Here is a 26,586-nt window from a genome sequence, read left to right on the forward strand (position 1 = left end):
AAAGGGTTATGGGGAGCGGGCGGGGAAGTGGAGTTGAGCCCAGGATCAGGTCAGCCATGATCTTATTGAATGGCGGAGCAGGCTCGAGGGACCAGATGGCTCCTATTTCTTATATAATCCTCTTTGAAAGGCTGAAGCAGAATTGCAGAGCTCCGCATCACTGGCAGTGACCAATCTCATTAAATCCATCCAACGGTGCAAGTTATAAGTTAGCCTTATCGGTCTTATTCCACAGCTTTATACAACGGTTATATTAACAACCACTTCCAATTTACACCAAGATTTTAAAAATGGCTGTTTTAATCTACAAGCTCCTTGTGAGTTCAAAGACAGCTCCTCATTCTTCTTCTTTCGTATGGTAATAGCAAAGCAAATCAAATGTCAATATTTAAGTTGGATATCCAGGCCAAAGTGTAACAGTGGGGCCATCTTGTAGGCTGCTTGCGGATTCCCTCTGAGGGCAGTGCTCAATGTTATGCTCCAGGGTCTGATTCGGAGCTTCACAGTCACATGATGGGGTGCTTTAATCTTCCATCTATGGAGAAGGTGGCAGCATCGACCATGATCGGGTCTGAGGCGGTTGATGGTTGTCCACTGTTTGCGAGGAAGCTTTGATCCTTCAGGTTGTAGCGTGGGGTCCTCCTTAAGGAATCCATTCCGTATGTCGCAGTTCTTCCAAGCATTTTGCCCTCGATCATCAAGGCTGAGGGGAAATCGCTGAAGGGCTTCGGCGCCAGTCTATAAGGGCCTTCTAGATTTGAGACGGGTTGGTGGTAGGTTGTTCAAGTCGGCCTGGATCGGCATGTCTTTGCTGGTGTAGAGGTTGTATTCTCTGGAGGCTGCATATTCGCGGCGTAGGTGTGGTGGTGCGATGTTTGCAAGCACGGGCAGCCAAGGTGTTGGTGTCGATAAAAGCGTGCCAGTGATAATTCTCTTGGTAGAATTCAGCTGGACATCAACTAATCGGACATGCTCCTCATTGTAGTATAGGATCTCCATAGCCACACTGCCGCTCAATGGCGAGATTGTAATGATTGCCTTTCCCATCTTTATAGGCACTAGTGACAATCCGTAGCCACCCAGACTCTCCCTGTGGCAATTACAGACAAAAACAAAAATCAACCTTTCCAAATTATTCAGCTGTTTTATATCAATACTTGTCGTAGTTAAGAATAAATTGCCTCAAGGATCTGCTCTGTGGTGTCATCAGTCAATACAATTATAGTTGGAGCTGTCAGAGAGGTGACCATCATATATAAATAAAACTTGCCCAAAAATAAATTGCGATGGAGTCGCTCTGTGCTTAGCAATGATGCTGCGGTATAGAAGGGTTTACATGTCAAGGATGTTGCATCATTTCTTCTACCCGCTATCCAACAGTAATTAATTCTTTTAAATCTGAGATCGATAGATGTTTGCTAGCCAAAGGATTAAAAAGAAAGGAAGACTTGCATTTATATAGCGCCTTTCACGACCACCGGATGTCTCAAAAGCGCTTTACAGCCAATGAAGTACTTTTGGAGTGTAGTCACTGTTGTAATGTGGGAAACACAGCAGCCAATTTGCACACAGCAAGCTCCCACAAACAGCAATGTGACAATGACCAGATAATCTGTTGTTATGATGTTGATTGAGGGATAAATATTGGCCAGGACACCGGGGATAACTCCCCTGCTCTTCTTCGAAGCATTGCCGTGGGATCTTTTACGTCCACCTGAGAGGGCAGATGTTTAACATCTTGTCCGAAAGACAGCACCTCCAACAGTGCAGCGCTCCCTCAGCACTGCACTGGAACGTCAACCTAGATTTATGTGCTCAAGTCCCTGGAGTAGGATTTGAGCTAACAACCTTCTGAGGCGAGTGTACCCACTGAGCCACAGTTGACACTGTTAAGGGATATGGAGCCAAGGCGGGTATATGGAGTTAGGATACAGATCAGCCATGATCTCACTGAATGGCAGAACAGGCTCGAGGGGCTGAATGGCCTACTCCTGTTCCCATGTTCATAGCAGCAGTTATCAGCGTGGAAGGGATCAGATTTAACAATAAAAATAATCCGTTTAATTTAAATTCAGAATTTACTTTGCCCATCATTCTGTCCCAGTAGAATAGTAATGTAATCTGTCCAAGTTTTCAGATGACACTAAGTTGGGTGGCAGTGTGAGCTGTGAGGAGGATGCTAAGAGGCTTCAGGGTGACTTGATCAGGTTAGGTGTGTGGGCAAATACATGGCAGATGCAGTATAATGTGGGTAAATGTGAGGTTATCCACTTTGGTGGCAAAAACAGGAAGGCAGAATATTATATGAATGGCGGCAGATTAGGAAAAGGGGAGGTGCAACGAGACCTGGGTGTCATGGTACATCAGTCATTGAAAGTTGGCATGCAGGTACAGCAGGTGGTGAAAAAGGCAAATGGCATGTCGGCCTTCATAGCGAGAGGATTTGAGTATAGGAGCAGGGAGGTCTTACTGCAGTTGTACAGGGCCTTGGTGAAGCCTCACCTGGAATATTGTGTGCAGTTTTGATCTCCTAATCTGAGGAAGGACATTCTTGCTATTGAGGGAGTGCAGCGAAGGTTCACCAGACTGATTTCCGGGATGGCAGGACTGACATATGAGGAAAGATTGGATTGATTAGACTTATATTCACCGGAATTTAGAAGAATGAGAGAGGATCTCATAGAAACATATAAAATTCTGATGGGATTGAACAGGTTAGATGCAGGAAGAATGTTCCCGATGTTGGGGAAGTCCAGAACCAGGGGTCACAGTCTAAGGATAAGGGGTAAGCCATTTAGGACCGAGACAAGGAGAAACTTCTTCACACAGAGAGTTATGAACCTGTGGAATTCTCTACCACAGAAAGTTGTTGAGGCCAGTTCGTTAGAAATATTCAAAAGGGAGTTAGATGTGGCCCTTACGGCTAAAGGGATCAAAGGGTATGGAGAGAAAGTAGGAGTGGGGTATTGAAGTTGCATGATCAGCCATGATCATATTGAATGGTGGTGCAGGCTCAAAGGGCCGAATGGCCTACTCCTGCACCTATTTTCTATGTTTCTAAGCAACAGGCAAAGGCTGTCTGTTCTTGGGTAATCTAGGCCTAGAATTAAATTTACATGGTCGACAGGGAAGTTTTTCCTTTAAAAGGGGGCTCAAGGACAAGAGGACATGATTTTAAAATGAGAACTAACTAAATGCGAATCCAGCAAAGCCTTTATTCGTAGGATTGAAAATGTGGAATACATGGACCCAGAATTCCTTGGGCGCAGAATAAGTTGTGCCTTGGACAATATTTATCCCTCAACATCACTAAAGCAGATTATCTGGTCATTGTCAAACATTGCTGTTTGTGGGAGCTTGCTGTGTGTAAATTGGCTGCCATGTTTCCTACTTTACAACAGTGACTACACTCCAAAAAAACGATTCCATGGGCAGTAAAGTGCTTTGGGACGTCCTGAGATCGTGAAAGGTGCTGTATAAATGAAAATCTTTCTTTCTTTAAAAGGGAGAAAGACCCTTGGAAAATTAAGTTTTAAGGAATATAAAGATTAAAAAGATATCTAACAAAATTGCAGAGCAAGCTCGATTGGCAAATATTCCTAAAGATTCTCCTTTCAACAAATTTCTATTGAGGAAGTAATATTTTAGAGATTATTGGAAAGACTCACTGGAAGAATCTTCTAGAGTATACTCAAGGCGGAGATTGGTAGATTTTTGGACTCTATAGGGGAATCAAGGCATATGGAGATTGGGCAAGCAAGTGGAGTTGAGGTCGAAGATCGGCCCTGATCTTATTGAATGGTGTAGGAAGCTTGAGGGGCCGAATGGCCTACTCCTGCTCCTAGTTCTTGTGTTAGGCTGAATCAGAGTTGATTAAGTAGCCAGATTTTTCAACATTGCACTGTTGGGAAAAGTATTCCTCTCTCGACATTGTGAGCTAGATAGGGCCAGTGCCATTCAATTTCTGCAGTGGTTTGACCCCAATAGCGAAGAGGATTTCTCGCCCAACCCCACTCTGCCTTGCAATGGCTCAATCACTTTCTTCCAAACTGATTTTGTGACCCTGAAAATACTTACCCTGCACCACATGAGTATACATAACACAGCAAGCACCACACTCACTGTAAGGATTGGAGCTTTTTGACTGGTTGTGGCCACCATAGTTGTCATGACGTTTTCCCGCCGCTGGGTGGCGTTTTCCGATTGGACAGAGACAGACAAAGTGAGAGAAACATAGCAAGCAGCAAGAGCTTGCCTCCATTTTAGCTAGAACTATCTGTAACTTTTGTTAATTAGAATGAATCTTCTGTAGTAGCAAACCTTCCCAGAAGTACAGTTATGTAAGTAACTTCTCTTTGTCCAATAATTCTGGAATTATTGTATTTTAACTTTGATGTACAGTAAGAGATAAGTAACTTCTCTTTATTGCAGGTTTTTATTCGATTGTTACTGTTATATTACAAGAATTCTAGATCTGTTTTTATTCTTTATCAACAGTTTCACACTGCATTATTAAAGGATTTGGATTCTGAAGCTCTGACCTTTAGCCATATTTCTTGTTGAAGTTAGCTGGAGAATCAGAGTTATCGCTCACAGTATGCTACACACTGGCAGAAACCAGTACACTCACCCATGGCTCACCCCACGAATTCCGTACTATCCAGTACTCCGTTCCATCTTCATCGACACCCCAGCCCGCTACTGACACAATGTGATTGATAATAGCCAGTGGCTCATATTCTGCAAACAACCCTCCACGGTAAGCATCCAGCTTCTTTGTTGCCATTATACCACAGCTGGAACCCAATTAGAAGACATCAGATTAAAATTATTGAGGAGTTTTGACAGATAGGCAGAAACTCCACTGGCACGAGAATCGATAACCACAGGAGATGGATTTTAAGGTGATTGGCAAAAGAGCCAGTAGCAAATTGTTATGATCTGTGAATCGTTTGCTCCCCTCTTCCGGGAGTCGCACCAGGCGCGATGGGAGGCGAAAGCAGTCAATTTTGGAAACGTCACAAAGATGGGCGTTGCACACTCTGGATGTCCCAGTGGGTGGTGCTAGAGTGCGCAGTGCTAATTGACAGCGCCACCGCAGAACCATCGGTGAAGTTTGCGGCAGGCTGTCATAGCGCGGCGTTTGGGCGGTCGGTGTTTAGCGGCCCCCTCTCTGGCGCTAAACAATCGAAATTCTCCTGAAAAGGCTCGTTACTGAAAGAATCTACTATCAGCGTTTTTCAGTTCAAGTGAAACTGCTAGAACTATACAAAAAAAAAATCACATGTCCACTTAATCTACCTAAAGACAAATCCTCTTGTTCAATTCTAATCAGAAAGCCTAATTAGTTTCCCATGTACATGCCAACAAGATCCAGGACATCTGTCCTCTCACCCCTTTGCTGGGCGAGTGAGTTTCTTCATGATCAATCCCTCCATGGCCTCGCCCCTTCCTATCTCTGTAACCGGCTCCAGCCCTACAACCCTCCGCGATCTCTGAACTCCTCCAATTTTGGCCTCCTGCGTGTTCCCGCATTTAATAGCTCAACCATTGGTGGCCGTGCCTTCTGCCAAGACCCTAAGCTCTGGAATTCCCTCCCTAAACCTCTCTGTCTCGCTCTCGTCCTTCAAGACGCTCATTAAAACCTACCTCTTTGATCAAGCTTTTGGTCACCTGTCCTAATATCGCCTTATGTGGCTCCAGGTCAAATTTTATTTGATAACAGTCCTTATGAAGCAGCCTGGGACATTTTACTATGCTAAAGACACTATATAAATGCAAGTTGTTGTTGTGTCATAGGTCAACTAGCAGGGTTCTAGTAGAGCAATCCTTTCCTCACAATTCCCTGCCTCTCTCATGGCTCACAAAGGGTTGACCATTTAAGACAGAGATGAGGAGGAATTTCTTCACTCAGAGGGGTCATGAATCTTTTGAATTCTCTGCCCCAGAGAGCTGTGGATGCTGAGTCATTGAGTATATTCAAGGCTGAGATAGATAGATTTTTGGAGTCTAGGGGAATCAAGGGATATGGGAGATCAGGCGGGAAAGTGGAGTTGAGGTCGGTGATCAGCCATGATCTTATTGAATGGCGGAGCAGGCTCGAGGGGCTGTGTGGCCTACTCCTGCTCCTATTTCTTATGTTCTTGTGGCTCAATCTAATACCTAAAAGCAAATGGAGTCCAAGGTTGGGAGAAAGAGGGAATAAAATCTGGAAAAAAAACTCCCGGCACTTTGAAGCTGCACAATTAAACTCCGGCCTTTTATCAAGTCTCTGCTGAAGGCACCAGTAACTGCCAAAATCGTTCTTTTCTCCTCTCACCCCCCCGCCCCCGAAATATAGCGGCCCAGAATTTGTGGTCGGGATGATGGCGAACCGTCAGTGCTCGGAGTCATTCCGCCTTTGAAACTGACCGCAACTTTGCGATTTGGCGCAGGCAAATGTCATCGACAGCTCCGAGACAGGCTGTGCTGTGCCCCTCCACCATCCCCCCCACCCCCCGCACACAGCCGGCAATCAGTGAAATCACACAAATCACTGAAATTAACAAAAACTTCGCCAATTACATGGTAATTACACTGTCGATTCCCCATTAAAAGTACAACCCAAAGGGATTCGGTGTAACTGGAGTTTTGACAGCGTTATTACTGCTAAACAAAGGTTAAGGGCCAGGAAAACTAATTTTAATTATGTCCAGTGTGTAATTTGTCCATTTTCAGAAACTTTTCAAAAAGATTTTTGCCATTTTTTTTTCAAAGTTTGTCCATCTTTATTTTAGGTGTGCATTTTTCCCCTCGTCAAGGCCCCAAGCTTTCTTTTGCCCTTTCTACCTATTTAAAAAAGTTAGAATTTTTAAGAGCTTACTCATTTCCTTGTGCGAGAACTCTGCCTTTTGATTGGCTGCTCAGACAGCCTGCTGATGTCACAGCAGCTCGCGCAAGGGAATCCCCACTACAGTGCGTTGAATTGAACTGAAGGTCAGAAAACCGGTGATCGCGAGATTATGTGTGGAGCGTACTTCAGGGCCAGCGGTGAACACCTTCGCTTTGCCGATGAGCGATAATTCCGGGCCAGTGAGTTCAGATAAATAACCAGTACCGTGTAATATCATCATCATTGTGTACAGTTTTGGTCTCCTAATCTGAGGAAGGACATTCTTGCTATTGAGGGAGTGCAGCGAAGGTTCACCAGACTAATTCCCGGAATGGTGGGACTGACCTATCAAGAAAGACTGGATCGACTAGGCTTATGTTCAATGGAATTTAGAAGGATGAGAGGGGATCTCATAGAAACATATAAAATTCTGACAGGATTGGACGTTAGATGCAGGAAGAATGTTCCCGATGTTGGGGAAGTCCAGGACCGGGGTCACAGTCTAAGGATAAGGGGTAAGCCATTTAGGACCGAGATGAGGAGAAACTTCTTCACTCAGAGAATTGTGAACCTGGGAATTCTCTACCACAGAAAGTTGTTGAGGCCAGTTCGTTAGCTATATTCAAAAGGGAGTTAGATGTGGCCCTTATGGCTAAAGGGATCAAGGGGTATGGAGAGAAAGCAGGAATGGGGTAATGAAGTTGCATGATCAGCCATGATCTTATTGAATGGTGGTGCAGGCATGAAGGGCTGAATGGCCTACTCCTGCACCTATGTTTCTATCACAGGCAGTCCCTCGGAATCGAGGAAGACTTGCTTCCATTCTTAAAATGTGTCCTTAGGTGACTGAACAGACCAATACAAGAACCACAGACTCTGTCACAGGTGGGACAGACAGTCGTTGAGGGAAGGGGTGGGTGGGACTGGTTTGCCGCATGCTCTTTCTGCTGCCTGTGCTTGATTTCTGCATGCTCTCGGCGATGGGACTCGAGGTATTCAGCATCCTCCCGGATGCACATCCTCCACTTAGGGCAGTCTTTGGCCAGGGACTCCCAGGGGTCAGTGGGGATGTTGCACTTTTATCAGGGAGGCTTTGAGGGTGTCCTTGTAACGTTTCCTCTGCCCACCTTGGGCTCGCTTGCCGTGAGGGAGTTCCGAGTAGAGTGCTTGCTTTGGGAGACTTGTGTCAGGCATGCGGACAATGTGGCCTGCCCAGAGGAGCTGATCAAGTGTGGTCAGTGCTTCAATGCTGGGGATGTTGGCCTGGTCGAGGATGCTAATGTAATAATAATAACAAACAATAGGTTAGATAGACCAGTAACCACATAGTCCATTACCTGACAGGCCCATTGGCGTAGATTTCGGGCATCATCTGCTCACGTCCACTAACCTCACCGTAATCGCCAACCTTCCACAGGGTATAGTTCTGAATCACGTTGCAGACATCAAACGTGGTGCAGGTACCACACTGATTAAATGGCATGCACTCTACACCACAGGAATACAAGAGTATGGTTAAATAGTCAAAAGGTCCATGTCAAAATCTAAATGACCTGAAATGACCTCCCTTGAAAGCAACCCTAGTAATCAGTGCAGAACAAGAGGCAGGAAAAGACCACCAGGCCCACAAAACTTGCCTCACTCCATCGACAGTGCAACCCTCTACGCTAATCACCCAGCAACACTGGAGCTGACAACTGCATGTCGGCTCAAAGCAATTGTTAAAATAAGACGTGCATTTGCATTTATATAGCACCTTTCATGACCATCGGGCGTCCCAAAGCGCTTTACAGCCAATGAAGTACTTTTTTTGGAAATGCTTTGGGACGTCCGGTGGTCGTGAAAGGCGCTATATGAATGCAAATGCAAGTCTTATTTTAACTATTGCTTTGACATGCAGGCACTGTTGTAATGTAGGAAACGTGGCTGCCAATCTGCGCACAGCAAGCTCCCACAAACAGCAATGTGATGATGACCAGACAATCTGCTTTTTTAAAGTGATGTTGGTGGAGGGATAAATATTGGTCAGGACACCGGGTATAATTCTCCTGCACTTCTTCAAAATAGTGCCGTAGGTTTAAGGATAGAGTTAAGGATTCATCTGCTGCCCTTGACTAATACGCTTGTTGGGGAATCGATCCCATTGTTCTTACACAGGGGTGGCGATCCGCGAGAGATGGTCACAATTAGAAGATGGTTTTTGATGCTGTAAATAGAAGAACTATTTCCATCGTTTGGTGAGTAGGTAACTGGAGAGTATTAATTTGAGACCATCACCAAAGGAAGGAAAGAGGTGTCAGAATTTTTTTTTATTAAATAGGGTTATTTGAACATGGAATGCCATATCAAAAACAATGGGAAAAGCAGAAACCACAATAACTTTTATAAGGGAGTGGATAAATCTAATAGGGATTTTCAAGATGACGAGAGGTTTTGACAGAGTAAATAGGAAAACAATATTCCCTCTGGTGAGTGGATCAATAACCAGAGGTCATGGATTCAAACTCAACCCCGACAGATCTAGAGGGCAGATGAGAATTTTTCCGCTCAGAGTTGTTCGGCTCTGGAATGCTCTACCTGAAAAGCTGACTCCATCATTTTAAAAAGGGACAGATTATTGATAATGAGGAACTTACAGGGTTACAGACGAAAAAAAAAGAGGATATGGGACTAAGCACGACAGCTCTTTCAACGAGTTGGCACAGAAACGATGGAGCAAATGGCCTCCTTCTGTGCTGTACGTTTCTATGAAAAATTTGAAAACGAAGAAAAAAAAAACAGTATGGGTAAAGGACCGGAAACTGGGACAAAGTAGACAATTGTTTCAGAGTTGGCACTGGCATGATGGGCCGAATGGCTTCCTCCTGTGCTATAAAACTCTATGATTCTGGGATGGGGGGGGGGGGGGGAACTGTCCTACAAGGAGAGATTGAGCAGATTAGGCCGATATTTTCTAGCGTTTAGAAGAATGAGAGGTGAACTCATTGAAACAGACACAATTTTTGCAGGGCTTGACAGGGTAGATGCAGGGAGGATGTTTCCTCTGGCTGGGGAGTCTAGAACCAGGGGTCACAGTCTCAGAGTAAGGGGTCGGCCATTTAGGACTGAGATGAGGAGCAATTTCTTCACTCAGAGGGTGATGAATCTTCGGAATTCTCTTCCCGGAGGGCTGAGGAGGTTCAGTCGTTGAGCGTATTTAAGACCAAGATCGATAGATTTTTGGATATTAAAGGAATCAAGGGATATGGGGATAGTGCAGGAAAGTGGAGTTGAGGTAGAAGATTAGCCGTGATCTTATTGAATGGCGGACCTCGAAGAGCTGAATGGCCGACTCCTGCTCCTAATTCTTATGTTCTAACTTCAACTTGGGCGGCCCTGCCCAATATCAGGAAGATCAGACTGGGTGTATAACAGGCAGCCGAACCAGTACCTCCCGCTTTGTTCCTCCAAAGCTGAATTTTACCCTCTTATGATTCCAAGCATTGCAATCACAGAGAGGCCATTGATAGGCCTGCAAACTACTTTTTGGAAAATTGGCAAATAAATAATTTTATTTGCTAGTATCATGCTTTCCTAATAGTAATTCACAAGCCATTCAGTCCATTTATTTCTTCTTTGTGTTTGTACTATCTGTTGTTCTCCCTTCTAAAAAAAAATGTGTTCAACATTTTTATTACATAGAATGATATATATTTCATTACCCAGAGAGTGGTGAGAATGCGGAACTCGCCATCACAGGGAGCAGTTGAGGCAAATAGTATCGATGCATTTAAGGGGGAGCTAGATAAATGCATGAGGGAGAAAGGAACATAAGGATATGTTGATGGGGTTAGATAAAGATGGATGGGAGGAGGCTCGTGTGGAGCATAACCACCGGCGTGGACCTGTTCGGCCGAATGGCCTGCTTCTGTGCTGTAACTTCTATGTTACGGATTACATTAGGATAAATTTCAGATATACTCCAGAGACTTGAGCGCAAAAATGTAGGCTGGCACACCAGCGCAGTACTGAGGGAGCGCTGCACTGTGATTGCAGATGAGACGATAAACCGAGGCCCCATCTGCTCTCTCAGGTGGACATACAAGATCCTATGGCACTATTTTGAAGAAGAGCAGGAGAGTTATCCGCGGTGTCCTGATTATTTGGTCATTATCACATTGCTGGTTTGTGGGAGCTTGCTGTGCGCAAATTAGCTGCCGCGTTTCCCACATTACAACAGTGACTACACTTCAAAAAGTACTTCATTGGCTGTAAAGCGCTTTGGGCTGTCCGGTGGTTGTGAAAGGTGCTGTATTAAACCAAGTCTAAGGGCTGGATTTTTGGGGTTTTGGGCAAAAAAACGGTAGCAATATGTGAAAATTACCGTTTTCGCTGCATTACTGATTTTAGGCCGAACTTTCGGCCTTTGGGGTCTGCGCCAGGGGTGCATCGGTGAGGGAGGCATTGCGCAATCATTCGCAGCACAAAATGCAATCCTCGCCAACTTTAGTCCGGGGTTGTTTGCGCTATGAGAGAGGCCTTGGAAAACATTCAAACAACATTACCAAATCGCTGAAAAAAAATAAAAAAAATAAAAACTTTAACTTACCTTTTTTGCAGGTTTTCTAATTTACCGTTGCTGGCAGGGCTGCATCGACAGGTGTTACCTGGCGCTATTCTGGGAGCGATGTATAGGTCGGGTGAGTGCCGAAACTCGGACGGTAACGCAATCCGCGTCGTGACACGTCGGCGCATCTCTCCCCGGCGGTATGTCCCATCACCGCCGCGAACAAGGAGCCCAGGATCCCGCCCGGACTTTGCGACCGGGTTTTCGCCGCGGAGGGTCAAAACGTGGCAAACGCCCGGTGGCAAACCCCTCGAAAATCCAGCCCTTTCTTTTTATAGAAATGCAAGTCTTTGTTTCTTCTTTTATGATGAAGGGATTACATGCCAAAGGTCAGCCTGTCCTCTGGACCAAGAGCGACAATAAAATATAAAAGTAATATCAATATATCAATACTAACATTCGAAGTCTATTTGAAATTATTTTTGTACACACACACACACACACACACACAGAGGAAATTCTGGCTTTTGTTAAGGAGAGAGTTAAGAGGAGTCCAAAATGTACCTTGATCTTTAGCCTGGTAGTTGTTGCAGGTTTCATCGGGTATTCCGTTATCGTGAGCGTAACTCCAAACTGACAAATGGTCTCCTCCATGGCAAGAGCCAGAACGGCCGCAGTCTAGAACATTCTGGACGGACAAGTACGCAGACGGCCAAGCACCTTTCCTCTTAACGTTTATACGATCTGTGGAAACCAAATAAAAGCAGCTTCCTGTACACTGCAAAACCTTTTCCTAAGGTAAACCCATTACATTCCTACATTACAAGAGTGACTGCACTTCAAAAAATACTTCATTGGCTTGTAAAGTGCTTTGAGATGTCCTGAGGTCATGACGGGCGCTACAGGTTGACCCTCCCTTATCCAGAACTCCCTTATCCAGAATCAACCCCTCATTCAGAACCATTCCCGGCCACCAGGTGGCACATGCGCAGAACTCCAACATGAACAAATTGAAGTCCTTCCTCGCTGCTGACTCCCGCAATCGCTGGCCTGACCCCGTAATCCATCGTCTCCACCCCCCCCCCCCCCCCACCCCATATTATCTCTCTGCCGCACTCCCAGCCCCAAGCCAGCCTGCCCCGCTATCCCCTTGCTCAGTACCTGTACCGTCCAATTTAACGTGACCACCCCTTGTCCGGAAAAATCCCTTATCCAGAACAGGCCAGGTCCTGAGGGTTCCAGATAAGGGAGGTTCAACCTGTATTTCAATGCAAGCCTTTCCTTTATTCATGTGTATTAGTAAGTGTTTAATCTCCTTGTACGGCCTGATTCAGGGTCAGGGTGCACAGAAACATCAGGATATCTCACGCAGCTATGAGATATCCAGAGCAAAACCCACTGCAATCAGGGTACGTCCAATGGGGGCCAGACCCAATGGTGAGATCTCAACCTACACATTGCAGGACTCCCTGCAACAAGATTGAATATTTATGGGCGATACCTTGAAACTTGTGTCCTCCAATTTCTGAGCTACCATAAAATGATCCAATTTCACCCCAAGCCCATAAGTTGTCTTTTCTTATCGCTACCTACCATCCTATCACAGCTCAAGGGAAGCTCGAGAAACAGCACCTCATCTTTCGATTAGACACTTTACAGCCTTCTGCACTCAACATCGAGTTCATCAATTTCAGACCATAATCTCTGCCCCATTTCCTCGGGCAGCAGCTGTTGGTCATGATTCTATTGTTGACATTGGCACCTCCTCCAGACCCATCGTTTGTTTCTTAACTTGTCCCATTACCATCCGCTTTTGCCTCGCACCATCGCCCCATTTGTCCCTCAATCTGATCACAGACCTTCCCTCTTGTTCTTTCCTCTACTCCCTCCTTTCTCTGCCCCTTACACTTGCTTAAAACCTGTTGCATCAGTAACTTTTCCCAGTTCTGACGAAAGGTCATCGATCTAAAACGCTCACACGTTAAAAAAATCCATGCACAGGCATCTTCCACCCCCTCAACAGGAGTTCAGGACTGGAACACGGGGTCCTTCATTGAAACATCTGTGAACTCGTGTGGAAGCAAGTCATCCTCGTTCGAGGGACCGCCTATGATAGAAACATAGAAAATAGATGCAGGCCCTTCGAGCCTGCACCACCATTCAATATGATCATGGCTGATCATACAACTTCAGTACCCCATTCCTGCTTTCTCTCCATACCCCTTGATCCCTTTAGCCATAAGGGCCACATCTAACTCCCTCTTGAATATATCCAACGAACTGAACTCAACAACTTTCTGTGGTAGAGAATTCCACAGGTTCACCACTCTCTGGTGAAAAAGTTTCTCCTCATCTCGGACCTATATGGCTTACCCCTTATTCTTAGACTGTGACTTCCCCAACATCGGGAACATTTTTCCTGCATCTAACCCGTCCAGTCCCGTCATAATTTTATATGTTTCTATGAGATTCCCTCTCATTCTTCTAAATTGCAGTGAATATAAGCCTAGTCGATCCAGTCTTTCTTCATATGTCAGTCCTGCCATCCCGGGAATCAGTCTGGTGAACCTTCGCTATACTCCTTCAATAGCAAGAATGTCCTTCCTCAGATTAGGAGACCAAAACTGTACACAATATTCAAGATGAGGCCTCACCAAAGCCCTGTACAACTGTAGTAAGACCTCCCTGCTCCTGTACTCAAATCCCCTCGCTATGAAGGCCAGCATGATGATGATAACGCTGTTTCTCTCTCCACGGATGCTGCCTGACTCGCGGAGTGCTTCCAGCATTTTCTGCTTTTATTTCATATTGCAGCGGTTTACTTTAGCAGGTATTGAGGCGAGTTGGGTGGGAGAACAGACAGCGGGAACGAGTGTTGCAACTTAAACTCACCTGCAAGTGCGCTCGTTGACCCCATGGCCCAGCATGAGCCACAGTATTGAGGAATATGCTGGTTACGGGTGATACTGACGTAGCTTGTGTTATTCACATCGCGCCAATCCCAGACCTTTGGCAACTCGGAGGCTTTAATATACTCGTGCGGTCGAGGGTAAGTCCTGGAAAGAGAGATATTTTACGCAAGGCAGCATGGAATACGGACAGGCCATTCTGCCCAATAAACCCGCTGATTCCGCAGAATGGCTATAAATCGACCCGTGACCATTTAACTGCCCACGATGGACAGTTTCTAGAAATGCCACCTTACCAAGAACATTCATCTGTCCCCACATTGCGACCTATTCAATTTTGGACTGACACAAAGGAAGCGGAAGTAGTTGGATTGTGATCAATCAGCTGGTGGGAGACAAAGCTAGCCTACTGTACATGCAGAGATCCTGAGAGCCTAGAGGTCGCCAGAGAGTGAAAAAAACACAGAGCGACAGAGATAAGGGTACGGTAGCGTAATGGTTAGGTTCCTGGACTAGTAATCCAGGCGCCTAGACCAATAATGAGTTCAAATGTGAGTTCAAATGTAACTGGGGGAATTTTAATTCAGTTAATTCAATAAATCTGGAATTAAAAAGTTAGTATCAATAATAGTGGCCATCAAACTACCGGGTTGTTGTAAAACCTATCTGGTTGACTAATGGAAGGAAATCTGCCGTCCTTACTCGGTCTGGCCTATCATCCTCATAGGCAGTCCCTCGGAATCGAGGAAGACTAGTTTTCACTCTAAAAATGAGTCCTTAGGTGGCTGAACAGTCCAATACGAGAGCCATTGTCTCTGTCACAGGTGGGACAGATAGTCGTTGAAGGAAAGGGTGGGTGGGACTGGTTTACCGCACGCTCTTTCCGCTGCCTGCGCTTGATTTCTGCATGCTCTCGGCGATGAGACTCGAGGTGCTCAACGCCCTCCCGGATGCATTTCCTCCACTTAGGGTGGTCTTTGGCCAGAGACTTCTAGGTATCGGTGGGGATGTTGCACTTTGTCAGGGAGGCTTTGAGGGTGTCCTTGTAACGTCACTATATGTGACTCCAGACCCGCAACAATGTGATTGACTCTTAACTGCCCCGCTGAAATGGCCCAGCAAACCACTCAGCTGTACCAAACCCCAATCACCGTGTACCCAAGTCACCGTGGGAGTACCTTCACCACACGGACTGCACCGATTCTGCAATATGACTGCAAGTGGCAACTCACCACCACCTTCTCAAGGGCAATTAGGGATGGCCAATAAATGCTGCCCTTGCCAGCAACGCCCACATCCCATGTACGTATATATTTTAAAAAAATCTAATGTGCCCAACTTGTAACCAAAACGGGACACAGTGCGAGCAATGAACATTCCGAAATACCAACAGGAAATTTAATAACCATCAGACTGTGTGGAGTGCACAACGAGATCTGATGAATTCTTACACACAGTCCTAATTAATAAACCACTGAAGGATTAGTCATACATAACAGCGATTACACTTCAAAAGCAAAAGCAACTTCAAAAACGTTCTGAAATAAAAGGTACTATATCTCGAATGTTTCCCCTGGCTGGGGAGTCCAACACATGGGGTCATAGTCTCAGAATAAGGGGTCGGTCATTTAGGACTGAGATGAGGAGACATTTCTTCACTCAGAGGGTGGTAAATCTTTGGAGCCTCTACCCCAGAGCTGTGGATGCTCAGTTGTTGAATATATTCAAGGCTGAGATCGATAGGTTTTTGGATATTAAGGGAATTGAGGTTTATGGGTATAGGGCGCGAAAGTAGAGTTGAGGTCGAAGATCAGCCATGATCTTACTGAATGGCAGAGCAGGCTCAAATGGCCGAATGGCCTATTCCTGCTCCTAATTCTTATGTTCTTGTATCAATGCAAGTCCTTTCTTTATTGGGCGTATCCTAAAATTGGAACCACCACACATCCAGTAGGCAAGCAATACTTAAGGTGGAAGATGGCCCAAATTCATAATCTCACTGGGTCAATTGATGTACCACTGGTCACGGTCCAGCTAGAGCAACACTTATAGTTGGGAACAAAAAGGAAAAGTAGGACTATCCATTCTGGTACCTGATGCATCAAGAATAAAGTATGGAACTGAGTACTGCGTACAATGAGCAAGTGTGACCTTAGCTCCTTTAGTAAGACTCCAGAGTGCAGGTACCACGTGGGTGGCCTGCTTATATACCGTGCTCCCAAAGGATGCTGGGATCTCTTGGGACTCCAACAGGTAGGCCCTCTGGTGGCAGTATATTACAGGTTGCAAGAGGTTAAATACGTAACAGTACATTTCGAGGATTTTCTGTGCAATGCTTTGAATGATGGGGACACCAAAACTGGTTTAGCTAAGAACGCTTTAATGGTGACTCAGAGGCAGGCAAAGACTGCAGAGAAAAGCGAGTCCAATTTAGTGGCAGTACTGGCCGCTGTGGCAAACTCAGCTCAGCTGACAGCCAGGTCTTGGGGTGAGGAGTCTGCCACTACCACAGTGATGTCAAGCTATGTTACATTATAAGAACATAAGAACATAAGAATTAGGAACAGCAGTAGGCCATCTAGCCCCTCGAGCCTGCTCCGCCATTCAACAAGATCATGGCTGATCTGGCCGTGGACTCAGCTCCACTTACCCGCCCGCTCCCCGTAACCCTTAATTTCCTTATTGGTTAAAAATCTATCTATCTGTGACTTGAATACATTCAATGAGCTAGCCTCAACTGCTTCCTTGGGCAGAGAATTCCACAGATTCACAACCCTCTGGGAGAAGAAATTCCTTCTCAACTCGGTTTTAAATTGGCGCTCCCGTATTTTGAGGCTGTGCCCCCTAGTTCTAGTCTCCCCGACCAGTGGAAACAACCTCTCTGCCTCTATCTTGTCTATCCCTTTCATTATTTTAAATGTTTCTATAAGATCACCCCTCATCCTCTGAACTCCAACGAGTAAATAACCAGTCTACTCAATCTATCATCATAAGGTAACCCCCTCATCTCCGGAATCAGCCTAGTGAATCGTCTCTGCACCCCCTCCAAAGCTAGTATATCCTTCCTAAGTAAGGTGACCAAAATTGCACACAGTACTCCAGGTGCGGCCTCACCAATACCCTATACAGTTGCAGCAGGACCTCCCTGCTTTTGTACTCCATCCCTCTCGCAATGAAGGCCAACATTCCATTCGCCTTCCTGATTACCTGCTGCACCTGCAAACTAACTTTTTGGGATTCATGCACAAGGACCCCCAGGTCCCTCTGCACCGCAGCATGTTGTAATTTCTCCCCATTCAAATAATATTCCCTTTTACTGTTTTTTTTCCCCAAGGTGGATGACCTCACACTTTCCGACATTGTATTCCATCTGCCAAACCTTAGCCCATTCGCTTAACCTATCTAAATCTCTTTGCAGCCTCTCTGTGTCCTCTACACAACCTGCTTTCCCACTAATCTTTGTGTCATCTGCAAATTTTGTTACACTACACTCTGTCCCCTCTTCCAGGTCATCCATGTATATTGTAAACAGTTGTGGTCCCAGCACCGATCCCTGTGGCACACCACTAACCACCGATTTCCAACCCGAAAAGGACCCATTTATCCCGACTCTCTGCTTTCTGTTAACCAGCCAATTCTCTATCCATGCTAATACATTTCCTCTGACTCCGCGTACCTTTATCTTCTGCAGTAACCTTTTGTGTGGCACCTTATCGAATGCCTTTTGGAAATCTAAATACACCACATCCATCGGTACACCTCTATCCACCATGCTCATTATATCCTCAAAGAATTCCAGTAAATTAGTTAAACATGATTTCCCCTTCATGAATCCATGTTGCCTCTGTTTGATTGCATTATTCCTATCTTGATGTCCCGCTATTTCTTCCTTAATGATAGTTTCAAGCATTTTCCCCATTACAGATGTTAAACTAACCGGCCTATAGTTACCTGCCTTTTGTCTGCCCCCTTTTTTAAACAGAGGCGTTACATTAGCTGCTTTCCAATCCGCTGGTACCTCCCCAGAGTCCAGAGAATTTTGGTAGATTAGAACGAATGCATCTGCTATAACTTCCGCCATCTCTTTTAATACCCTGGGATGCATTTCATCAGGACCAGGGGACTTGTCTACCTTGAGTCCCATTAGCCTGTCCAGCACATACCCCCTAGTGATAGTGATTGTCTCAAGGTCCTCCCTTCCCACATTCCCGTGAATAGCAATTTTTGGCATGGTTTTTGTGTCTTCCACTGTGAAGACCGAAGCAAAATAATTGTTTAAGGTCTCAGCCATTTCCACATTTCCCATTATTAAATCCCCCTTCTCATCTTCTAAGGGACCAACATTTACTTTAGTCACTCTTTTCCGTTTTATATATCTGTAAAAGCTTTTACTATCTGTTTTTATGTTTTGCACAAGTTTACTTTCGTAATCTATCTTTCCTTTCTTTATTGCTTTCTTAGTCATTCTTTGCTGTCGTTTAAAATTTTCCCAATCTTCTAGTTTCCCACTAACCTTGGCCACCTTATACGGATTGGTTTTTAATTTGATACTCTCCTTTATTTCCTTGGTTCTCCACGTCTGGTTATCCCTTCTCTTAGCTCCCTTCTTTTTCATTGGAATATATTTTTGTTGAGCACTATGAAAGCGCTCCTTAAAAGTCCTCCACTGTTCCTCAATTGTGCCACCGTTTAGTCTGTGTTTCCAGTCTACTTTAGCCAACTCTGCCCTCATCCCACTGTAGTCCCCTTTGTTTAAGCATAGTACGCTCGTTTGAGACACTATTCCCTCAGCCTCAATCTGTATTACAAATTCAACCATACTGTGATCACTCATTCCGAGAGGATCTTTTACTAGGAGATTGTTTATTATTCCTGTCTCATTACACAGGACCAGATCTAAGATAGCTTGCTCCCTTGTAGGTTCTGTAGCATACTGGTCTAAGAAACAATCCCGTATGCATTCTATGAATTCCTCCTCCAGGCTACCCCGTCCGATTTGATTTGACCAATCGATATGTAGGTTAAAATCCCCCATGATTACTGCCGTTCCTTTTTCTCATTCCTCTATTATTTCAAAGAGAGAGACAACCTTCCTGCATGCAATATTCTACGTTAAGCAGTCAACCAGGGGAACCTAGGTAATTCTAGATCACCAAGGGGTTGGCAGAGGCTTAGCAGACTGACCCTACATTACAGGGGGCACACCATCCATGGCATCTGAGACACAGAGCCTGAACCAACAGGCCGGCCTTGTTATGAGGACAAGTTTGGTCTGGTTTTACAACTCCAAACCTGTTGAGGTACAGCAACTGGAAGAGTTCTGACAAATAGTGGTGCCATAAGCGTACCAAAAAGATTTACAAAACATTTGCCCATCATATTCCTCTTGCAGGGATACAAAATACAGACTGCTAAACAACAACTTGTATTTATATAGCACCTTTAAAGGTGATAAAACACCCCAAGGCTCTTCACAAGAGCATTATCAAACAAAATTGACACCGAGCCATAGAAACCGCCCAATTAAAACTGAGATGAGGAGGAATTTCTTCTCTCAGAGGGTTGTAAATCTGTGGAATTCTCTGCCCCAGAGAGCTGTGGAGGCTGGGTCATTGAATATATTGAAGGCGGAGATAGACAGATTTTTGAGTGATAGGAGAGTAAAGGGTTATGGGGAACGGGCGGGGAAGAGGAGCGGAGTCCATGATCAGATCAGCCATGATCTTATTGAATGGCAGAGTAGGCTCGAGGGGCCAAATGGCCTACACCTGCTCCTATTTCTTATGTTCTTATATTATGTTAGGGCAGGTGACCAAAAGCTTGGTCATAGAGGTAGGTTTTAAGGAGCGTCTTAAAGGGGGAAGGAGAGGTAGAGAGGTGGAGCGGTTTAGGGAGGGAATTCCAGAGCTTGGGACCCAGGCAGCTAAAGGCACGGCCGCCAATGGTGGAACGATAAAAATCGGGGATGCACAAGAGGCCAGAATTGTTTCATTGGCCTACTATAGGTCTAGTAAGGAGGAGGAACTGAGGGAAATCCTTATTAGTCGGGAAATTGTGTTGGGGAAATTGATGGGATTGAAGGCCGATAAATCCCCAGGGCCTGATGGACTGCATCCCAGAGTACTTGTGGAGGTGGCCTTGGAAATAGCGGATGCATTAACAGTCATTTTCCAACATTCCATTGACTCTGGATCAGTTCTTATTGAGTGGAGGGTAGCCAATGTAACCCCACTTTTTAAAAAAGAGGGAGAGAGAAAACGGAATTATAGACCGGTCAGCCTGACATCGGTAGTGGGTAAAATGATGGAATCAATTATTAAGGATGTCATAGCAGCGCATTTGGAAAGAGGTGACATGATAGGTCCAAGTCAGCATGGATTTGTGAAAGGAAAATCATGCTTGACAAATCTTCTGGAATTTTTTGAGGATGTTTCCAGTAGAGTGGACAAGGGAGAACCAGTTGATGTGGTATATTTGGACTTTCAGAAGGCTTTCGACAAGGTCCCACACAAGAGATTGATGTGCAAAGTTAAAGCACATGGGATTGGGGGTAGTGTGCTGACATGGATTGAGAACTGGTTGTCAGACAGGAAGCAAAGAGTAGGAGTAAATGGGTACTTTTCAGAATAGCGGACGGTGACTAGTGGGGTACCGCAAGGTTCTGTGCTGGGGCCCCAGCTGTTTACACTGTACATTAATGATTTAGACAAGGGGATTAAATGTAGTATCTCCAGGTTTGCGGATGACACTGAGTTGGGTGGCAGTGTGAGCTGCGAGGAGGATGCTATGGGGCTGCAGGGCGACTTGGATAGGTTAGGTGAGTGGGCAAATGAATGGCAGATGACGTATAATGTGGATAAATGTGAGGTTATCCACTTTGGTGGTAAAAACAGAGAGACAGACTATTATCTGAATGGTGACAGATTGGGAAAGGGGGAGATGCAACGAGACCTGGGTGTCATGGTACATCAGTCATTGAAGGTTGGCATGCAGGTACAGCAGGCGGTTAAGAAAGCAAATGGCATGTTGGCCTTCATAGCGAGGGGATATGGGTACGGGGGCAGGGAGGTGTTGCTACAGTTGTACAGGGCCTTGGTGAGGCCACACCTGGAGTATTGTGTACGGTTTTGGTCTCCTAACCTGAGGAAGGACATTCTTGCTATTGAGGGAGTGCAGCGAAGGTTCACCAGACTGATTCCTGGGATGGCGGGACTGACCTATCAAGAAAGACTGGATCGACTGGGCTTGTATTCACTGGAGTTCGGAGGAATGAGAGGGGACCTCATAGAAACGTTTAGGGTTCTGATGGGTTTGGGCAGGTTAGATGCGGGAAGAATGTTCCCAGTGTTAGGGAGGTCCAGAACCAGGGGTCGCAGTCTAAGGATAAGGGGTAAGCCATTTGGGACCGAGATGAGGAGAAACTTCTTCACCCAGAGAGTGGTGAACCTGTGGAATTCTCTACCACAGAAAGTTGTTGAGGCCAATTCAGTAAATATATTCAAAAGGGAGTTAGATGTAGTCCTTACTACTCGGGGAATCAAGGGGTATGGCGAGGAAGCAGGAATGGGGTACTGAAGTTGCATGTTCAGCCATGAACTCATTGAATGGCAGTGCAGGCTAGAAGGGCCGATTGGCCTACTCCTGCACCTATTTTCTATGTTTCTATATCTGAAGACATGCTGAATTTTGTTGCAATGTGACCAATGTCAAAGTTGGGCTATATCAGGAGCTGCGACAAAGCTCAACTGCAGCCCGCACTTATTATTAACAAATGTTTCAAAAGAGTGACCTTTGATATTGTCGGTCCGTGTCCAACAGAAGTCCATCAGGCAAACAGTGCACATTAGCCATAATGGGCCACACATCCAGGTATCCAGATGTGGCAAGCTTCGTATCCATGCAGATGTTATGCTCACTTGACCTGAATTCCCAGAAGTAATTGTGTCTGATCAGGAAACTGATTTTACATCTCACTTTGTCACTCAATTATGGCAACAGTGCCAAATAGCAACTTTGATCCAATCCATACCATCCTCAGATGACAGAAGTTGAGCAGCGCACCCGATTTGTATGCTACACTCTCCTGTACGGAGCAGAACCTCAGGATCTGGGATAAAACCATGCCATATTTATTCTTTGCCTACAGGGAGGTAGCCCAAGAATCTACAAGGTTCTCACTGACATTCTAACGCAGCGCTGAGGAAGCGCTGCACTGTCGTGGGTGTCATCTTTCAGAAGAGACGTTAAACCGAGGCCCCCGTCTGCCCTCTCGGGTGGATGTAAAGGATGCCATGACACTATTAGAAGAAGAGCAGGAGTGTTCCCCCGGTGTCCTGGCCAAAACAAACATCACTGAAAACAGATTATCTGGTCATGTATCTATTTGCTGTTTGTGGGAGCTTGCTGTACGCAAATTTGCTGTCACATTTCCCTACATTACAGCAGTGACTACACTTCAAGAGTACTTCATTGGCTGTAAAATACTTTGGGATGTCCTGAGGTCGTGAAAAAGCTCTATATAAATGCAAATCCTCTCCTTATCCCAGTCTGGTCCATTGAGGCAAAACATTATTTCACAAGTCTGAAATATGCCCTGTGCTATGTTGGCCCAAGTACTGTACTCTCTAACTTTCACAGTTAGAGACACTGACTTATCAGATAAAGACACGAGAGCTTTAATGGGCCAGGACAATGGTTTAGGGAAGAACATCCAGTGGTTTATACAAGTCGCAAGCTAACACCATAAAAGATAGCTTAATCTGCTATTAAAAAGGAGTGTCCGTTTTTTTTTATTAATTCATAGGATGCATCACCAGCAAGGCCACTGCATTTATCGTCCATCCCCAATTGGTGAGCTGCCTTCTTGAATATAACTGAGTGGCTTGCTCGGCCATTTCATAGGGCAATTAGAAGTCAACCACACTGCAGTGGTTTTGGAGTCACATATCGGCCAGTACCTTAATAAACTAGATGGATTGTTAAAACAATGTGGTAGTTTTATGGTCATCATTATTGATATTAACTTTTTATTCCAGATTTATTGAATTGAATTTAAATTCCCCAGCTGCCCTGGTGGATTTGAACTTGTGTCTCCGGATCATTGGTCCAGGCCTCGGGATTACTAGGTCCAGTAACAGAACCACTGTGCTATCATTCCCAGTTATAGTTACTACAACTACAGAAGCTACACCTATAGTTATCTGGAACTACATTTGCTGACTGCAATCCTTAAATATTTAAAAGGGGAAAACGTACATGAAGGAGAGAAATTTGCAGGGCTATTGGGATCGGGCAGGGGAACGGATTAATTGGATAGCTCTTTCAAAGAGCTGGCACAGTCACAATGGGCCTCCTTTTGTGCTGTATTATTCGATGAGTCACTTTTATGCTTATCGTCAACATGTGGTGAAAACGCACTTCTGTTGCAATGGAGTGTTGTCCTTGAAGGATGGAAAATGATCACTGTGATTTCCAAAACGGAAATGCTGATGCACTGTTATTTGAAGAATGAATGCAGCTTTCAACTTCTCAAGCCATCGCTTCAGTGACACTGATTAGTATTGACCTCAAAAATTTAATATTCTTGGCTTGGTGCCTCTCTTTAAATCCAGTCACAAGACTTCAAAGCCAGCTGCAGTTAAAATACACACAAACACATTTCCTAGAGAAATTTGGTACGTATGTTGCAAGACTGGTCAAATCGCAGGTCTGAAGGGAACAATAGGCACACTTTTGGATGATCAGAAACTGTGAGATATGTTCAGTTAAAAGTATGACAACCAATTATTTCTGAATCTGAGTGTCAGTTATGCAAATTCAAACAAGCCAGAGCAACCAATGAAAGCTCTGTTCATTGAGCAAGTTTGTAGTTGCCAGCTTCATACTGAAATCATGGAATCATAATTTCGTACAGCACAGGCCAGCTGCAGCAGGGGCAGAAAGTAAACAAAGAAGTAAAAAGAAATTGAAGCATGACATCACAGCCAAGCGGGTAAGTGATTGGCTGGTGGATTGGTGAGTATTTTATATTTTTCTTTCGGTAGGAAACATTTGGCATTGATGTAAGTAAGTAAGAACTGATTGGTGAGTAGTTTTTCTTTTTCTTATCAGTAAGAAACCTTTGGCATTGTTGCCAAATTAAGTTAATTTAAGTGTTAAGTCATGGCAGGAGAGCCCAGACCCATGTCATGCTCCTCCTGTGCTATGTGAAAAAACAGGGACACTTCCAGTATCCCTGACTACTATGTGTGCAGGAAGTGTGTCCAGCTGCAGCTCCTGTAAGACCGCATCGCGGCTCTGGAGCTGCGCATGGATTCACTCTGGAGCATCCGCAATGCTGAGGATGTCGCGAATAGCTTTTAGTGAGTTGGACACACCACAGGTAAAGGCAGATAGTGAATAGGTGACCAACAGGCAGAACAAGGGAAGGAAGGTATTGCAGCGGTCATCTCCCTCCAAAACAGATATACCACTATGGATACTGATGGGGGGAGATGGCTCATCAGGTGAAGGCAGCAGCAGCCAAGTTCATGGCACCATGGGTGGCTGTGCTGTACAGGAGGGCAGGAAAAAGAGTGGGAGAGCTATAGTGATAGGGGATGCTATTGTAAGGGGAATAGATAGGCGTTTCTGTGGCCGCAATCGAGATTCCAGGAAGGTATGTTGCTTCCCTGGTGCAACGGTCAAGGATGACTCGGAGCGGCTGCAGGGCCTGCTGCAGGGGGAGGGTGAACAGCCAGTTGTCGTGGTGCATATGGGTACCAACGATATAGGTAAAAAACGGGATGAGGACCTACAGGCTGAATTTAGAAAGCTAGGAGTTAAATTAAAAAGTAGTACCTCAAAAGGTAGTAATCTCAGGATTGCTACCACTGCCACGTGCTAGTCAGAGTAGAAATAGCAGGATAGTTAAGATGAATACATAGCTTGAGCAATGGTGCAAGAGGGAGGGATTCAAATTCCTGGGAGATTGGAATCTGTTCTGGGAAAGGTGGGACCAGTACAAACTGGATGGTCTGCACCTGGGCAGGACCGGAACCGATGTCCGAGAGGGAGTGTTTGCTAGTGCTGTTGGGGAGGGGAATCTATGCAGGGATTCAGGAGGAAGTAAAATTGGGCAGAAGCAAAAGATAGAAAGGAGATAAGGAAAAGTGGAGGGCAGAGAAATCAAATGCAAAAGTTAAAAAGGGCCATATTATAACATAATTCTAAAAGGACAAAGAGTGTTAAAAAAAACAAGTCTGAAGGCTCTGTGTCTCAATGCAAGGAGCATTTGTAATAAGGTGGATGAATTAACTGCGCAGACAGCTGTTAATGGATATGATGTAATTGGGATTACGGAGACATGGCTCCAGGATGACCAAGGCTGGGAACTCAATATCCAGGAGTATTCAATATTCAGGAAGGATAGACAGAAAGGAAAAGGTGTGGTAGCGTTGCTCATTAAAGAGATTAGCGTAGGGAAGGACATTAGCATGGATGATGTGGAATCTGTATGGGTAGAGCTGCGGAACACCAAAGGGCAGAAAACGCAAGTGGGAAATGTGTACAGACCACCAAACAGTAGTAGTGAGGTTGGGGATGGCATCAAACAGGAAATTAGGGATGCATGCTATAAAGGTACAGCAGTTATCATGGGTGACTTTAATCTACATATAGATTGGGCTAACCAAACTGGTAGCAATACAGTGGATGAGGATTTCCTGGCGCTTATAAGGAATGGTTTTCCAGACCAATATGTCGAGGAACCAACTAGAGAGCTGGCCATCCTAGACTGGGTGTTGTGTAATGAGAGAGGATTAATTAGCAATCTTATTGTGCGATGCCCCTTGGGGAAGAGTGACCATAATATGGTAGAGTTTTTCATTAAGATGGAGAGTGACACAGTTAATTCAGAAACTAGGGTCCTGAACTTAAGGAAAGGTAACTTCAATGGTATAAGACGTGAATTGGCTCAGATAGACTGGCGAATGATACTTAAAGGATTGACGGTGGATAGGCAACGGCAGACATTTAAAGATCACATGGATGAACTTCAACAATTGTACATCCCTGTGGCGTAAAAATAAAACGGGGAAGGTAGCTCAACCTTGGCTAACAAGGGAAATTAGGGGTTAGTGTTAAATCCAAGGAAGAGGCATATAAATTGGCCAGAAAAAGCAGCAAACCTGAGGACTGGGAGAAATTTAGAATTCAGCAGAGGAGGACAAAGGGTTTAATTAGGAGGGGGAAAATAGAGTATAAGCTTGCAGGGAACATAC

At 45.1% G+C, this 26,586-nt stretch overlaps 1 protein-coding gene across 1 annotated transcript in view; it reads right to left on the minus strand.

Annotated features, from left to right (window-relative positions):
• Window positions 1–222: 222 nt before the first annotated feature.
• LOC139277618 (cathepsin Z-like) overlaps window positions 223–26,586 on the minus strand; it is a 29,393-nt gene continuing 3,029 nt past the window's right edge. Inside the window, exons 2-6 of the mRNA XM_070896329.1 lie at window positions 14,310–14,473; window positions 11,982–12,161; window positions 8,209–8,359; window positions 4,631–4,796; window positions 223–1,090 (exon numbers count right to left, since the gene is read on the minus strand). Of these exons, the coding sequence (XP_070752430.1) occupies window positions 977–1,090; window positions 4,631–4,796; window positions 8,209–8,359; window positions 11,982–12,161; window positions 14,310–14,473 (775 nt within the window). The 3' untranslated portion in view covers window positions 223–976. The remainder of the gene's footprint in view (window positions 1,091–4,630; window positions 4,797–8,208; window positions 8,360–11,981; window positions 12,162–14,309; window positions 14,474–26,586) is intronic.

The sequence above is a fragment of the Pristiophorus japonicus genome, chromosome 1 (assembly GCF_044704955.1).
Source record: "Pristiophorus japonicus isolate sPriJap1 chromosome 1, sPriJap1.hap1, whole genome shotgun sequence".
Lineage (NCBI taxonomy): Eukaryota > Metazoa > Chordata > Chondrichthyes > Pristiophoridae > Pristiophorus > Pristiophorus japonicus.